This window comes from Peromyscus leucopus, chromosome 16_21 (genome assembly GCF_004664715.2).
Source record: "Peromyscus leucopus breed LL Stock chromosome 16_21, UCI_PerLeu_2.1, whole genome shotgun sequence".
Taxonomy (NCBI): Eukaryota; Metazoa; Chordata; class Mammalia; order Rodentia; family Cricetidae; genus Peromyscus; species Peromyscus leucopus.
In genome coordinates, this window is record NC_051084.1 from 16181841 (window position 1) to 16185006 (window position 3166).

Sequence of the window (3166 nt, forward strand, 5' to 3'; positions counted from 1 at the left end):
TTGTTTTGTTTTATAATCTGAGTTTAACCAGAGCCCTCTGTGGAACTGTGAGTTTGGAACTACCCACTGAAGCATGCTGGATTCACCAGTGGGTATGCAACTGAAGACACTGACTCTCATCTTCAGAAACTCTAGAGTCAATAGTTCAGCAGGAAGTAGTGTGGCTCTGTGATATCCTCTCCCATCCATGATTGATGATTTAAAGATTATATATATAATTTTTATGTGTGCATTCAAGTCATATTAAAGTTCTCCTAATTTTAACATTTGAAAGCTATTACCAAATTAATGTCATCATATGAGAAATTTTCATTTATGAGAAATTGTTGATTGCTATTGTGATAGCTTCAGCAGCACATATGCTAAAATTGGAAGGTTAACATGGCCTCTGCACAAGGATGACACACAAATTCAGGAAGCATTCCTTATAGAAAAAATTATAGGTAATCCTTTTTTGTACCATCAAAAATATGATAAAAGAGAATAAATTAATTTTTGTGCAAAAAGAACTTTATAAGAATTGCCCTTTATATCCATACAATAACTTACTCTTCATATTTGCAAATGCTAGCTTAAAGATGCTGTAAAACACATATTAACTTAAGACATATTCACTGCAACTGCAACAACACAAATAATGGACTGAATAGAAAAAAAACAATAAAAACTGTATTACCACATAGCACATAGTGTGACACTAAGAAGCAGCATTTATTTAACCTGATCTACTTACAAGTGTTTGTTAACATATGGATACCCTATGAAGTTTATGAGATTTTTTTTCCTCTTAAAGTACAGGGGAAAAAATGAGTGATAATGGAAAAGCTCAATGCAAGTTCTGGAGATTATTTTATCCTTCTGGGTTTTTCTAAATGGCCTCATCTGGAAGTCGCTCTCTTTGTGGTGATTTTGATATTCTACTTGATGACACTGACAGACAATCTCTTCATCATCATCCTGTCATACCTAGATTCCCACCTGAATACCCCTATGTACTTCTTCCTTTCAAATCTCTCTGCTCTGGATCTCTGCTACACCACTAGCTCTGTCCCTCAGCTGCTGTTCAACCTCTGGGGTCCAGAGATGACAATATCTTATGCTGGGTTTATGCTACAACTCTATTTTGTCCTCACACTGGGTACCACAGAGTGTGTTCTTTTGGTGGTGATGTCCTATGACCGCTATGCCGCTGTGTGCAAACCCTTACATTACTCTGTCCTCATGAATCCTCGTTTCTGTTCCCTGCTGGCTGCAGCATCCTGGGTAAGTGGCTTTACCACCTCAGCACTTCATTCCTCCTTTACCTTCTGGGTACCCCTGTGTGGACATCACCAAGTGGACCACTTCTTCTGTGAAGTCCCAGCACTATTGCGGTTATCCTGTGTTGATATCCGTGCAAATGAGCTGACCCTCATGGTCATGAGTGCCATTTTTGTTGTTATACCACTTATTCTCATTTTGAGCTCCTATGGTGCCATTGCATACACTGTCCTAAGAATGCAGTCAACCACTCGACTTCAGAAAGTTTTTGGGACCTGTGGAGCCCATCTTACTGTTGTGTCTCTCTTTTTCATTCCAATCATGTGCATTTACCTTCAGCCTCCAACAGAAAATTCTCAAGATCAAGCCAAGTTCATTGCCCTCTTCTATACTGTTGTCACCCCTAGCCTGAATCCTCTCATCTATACCCTAAGAAACAAAGATGTCAGAGGGGCAGTAAGGAGGCTGACTGGATATGAGATGGAGCAATGAGAGAAGCCTCCCATTTTGCTGTCTTTGATCAGGCTCTGGTCCATCATGAAGAACACTTTGATTTATTGAGATATCTGTTGCACAGTAGGTCATAAAACATAAAATATTTAAATCTTCAATGTGATATCCTTTATATTGGTTAATTCTGAAATAATATTTAAGATGATCTCTTTGATTTATTTTTTTAGATGACTGTAATGAAGTTTCAGCATCTATGATTTGAGGAGACAAGTAGAGTGCTTGATGAAGGTATGTGAAGAAGAAACTATTACAAAAACCTTTGAAATTTTAAAATATTTCTAACATAAATTAACATACTACTTTATAAATTAATCATATCCAGAGAGGAACAATATGAGAAAGATATAGGCTGAAGAAATTTTTATGTATGAAATTTTGTATTAAACTTGATTTGCCAAGAGAAGCATACAAATAAATTTAGGTCTCTCCAAAATTAATTCCAGAGGATTTAGCAAAATGTCTTAAATATAAACATTTACTTTTAAGGTGAGATGAAGATTGTGTTAGTAAATGAAACAAAACATTCTTTTGCTAAAGTAAGCTTAATTAGCAACATTGTTGAATTATGTTACATCTATTGTTTTTAATATATACTAATATATAACAATTACATATCTTATGGGACCAAATGTTACAGTTCAATATCTGTATGCAATATGCATGGGTTGATACAGGGTAACTTATATTTCCATCTCTTCATCAGTATAGTATTTTGTAAAAATCTTTTTTTAATTAAGAAATTTTTATTCATTTTGCATACTAATCACAGATCCCCTCTTCTCTCCTCCCACACTTCTAGCCTTCCCCTCCAACCCACTCCCCATTCCCTCCTACAAGAAGGTAAGGCCTCTCATGGGGAGTCAGTAGAGCCTGGTACATTTAGTAGAGGCAGGTCCAAGCCCCTCCCCCTACCTCAAGGCTGTGCAAGGTAGTCCACCATAGGCAGTGAGCTCCAAAATGCCAGCTCATGCACCAGAGATATATCCTGATCTTACTTACAGGGGGCTCCATAAGGAGATAAAGCTACACAACTGTCTCACTATGCAGAGGGCCTAGTCCAGTCCCATGCAGGCTCCACAGGTGCTGGTCTAAATTTAATGAATTCCCACTAGTTTGGTTTGATTGTCTCTGTCCGTTTCCCCATCATGATCTTGATGCCACTTGCTCATAGAATCCCTCTTCTCTCTCTTTGACTGGACTCCTGGAGCTCAGCCTGGTGTTTGGCTGTGGATCTCCGCATCTGCTTCCATCAGTTACTGGAGAAAGGCTCTATGATGACAGTTAGGATATTCACCGATCAAATTACTGGGATAAGCCAGTTCAGATACCTTCTCCACAACTGCTAGTAGTCTAAGCTAGGGTCATCCTTGTGAATTCCTGGGAACTTCCCTAG

At 38.2% G+C, this 3166-nt stretch overlaps 1 protein-coding gene and 1 pseudogene across 1 annotated transcript; both read left to right on the forward strand.

The window, feature by feature from the left end:
- Positions 1 to 338: 338 nt before the first annotated feature.
- Positions 339 to 433, forward strand: LOC114686591 (annotated as a pseudogene).
- A 383-nt stretch (positions 434 to 816) lies between these two features.
- Positions 817 to 1752, forward strand: LOC114686590 (olfactory receptor 2J3-like). Its single transcript, XM_028861253.1, has one exon. It carries the CDS (start codon positions 817 to 819, stop codon positions 1750 to 1752), a length of 936 nt encoding a protein of 311 aa, XP_028717086.1.
- Positions 1753 to 3166: the final 1414 nt, after the last annotated feature.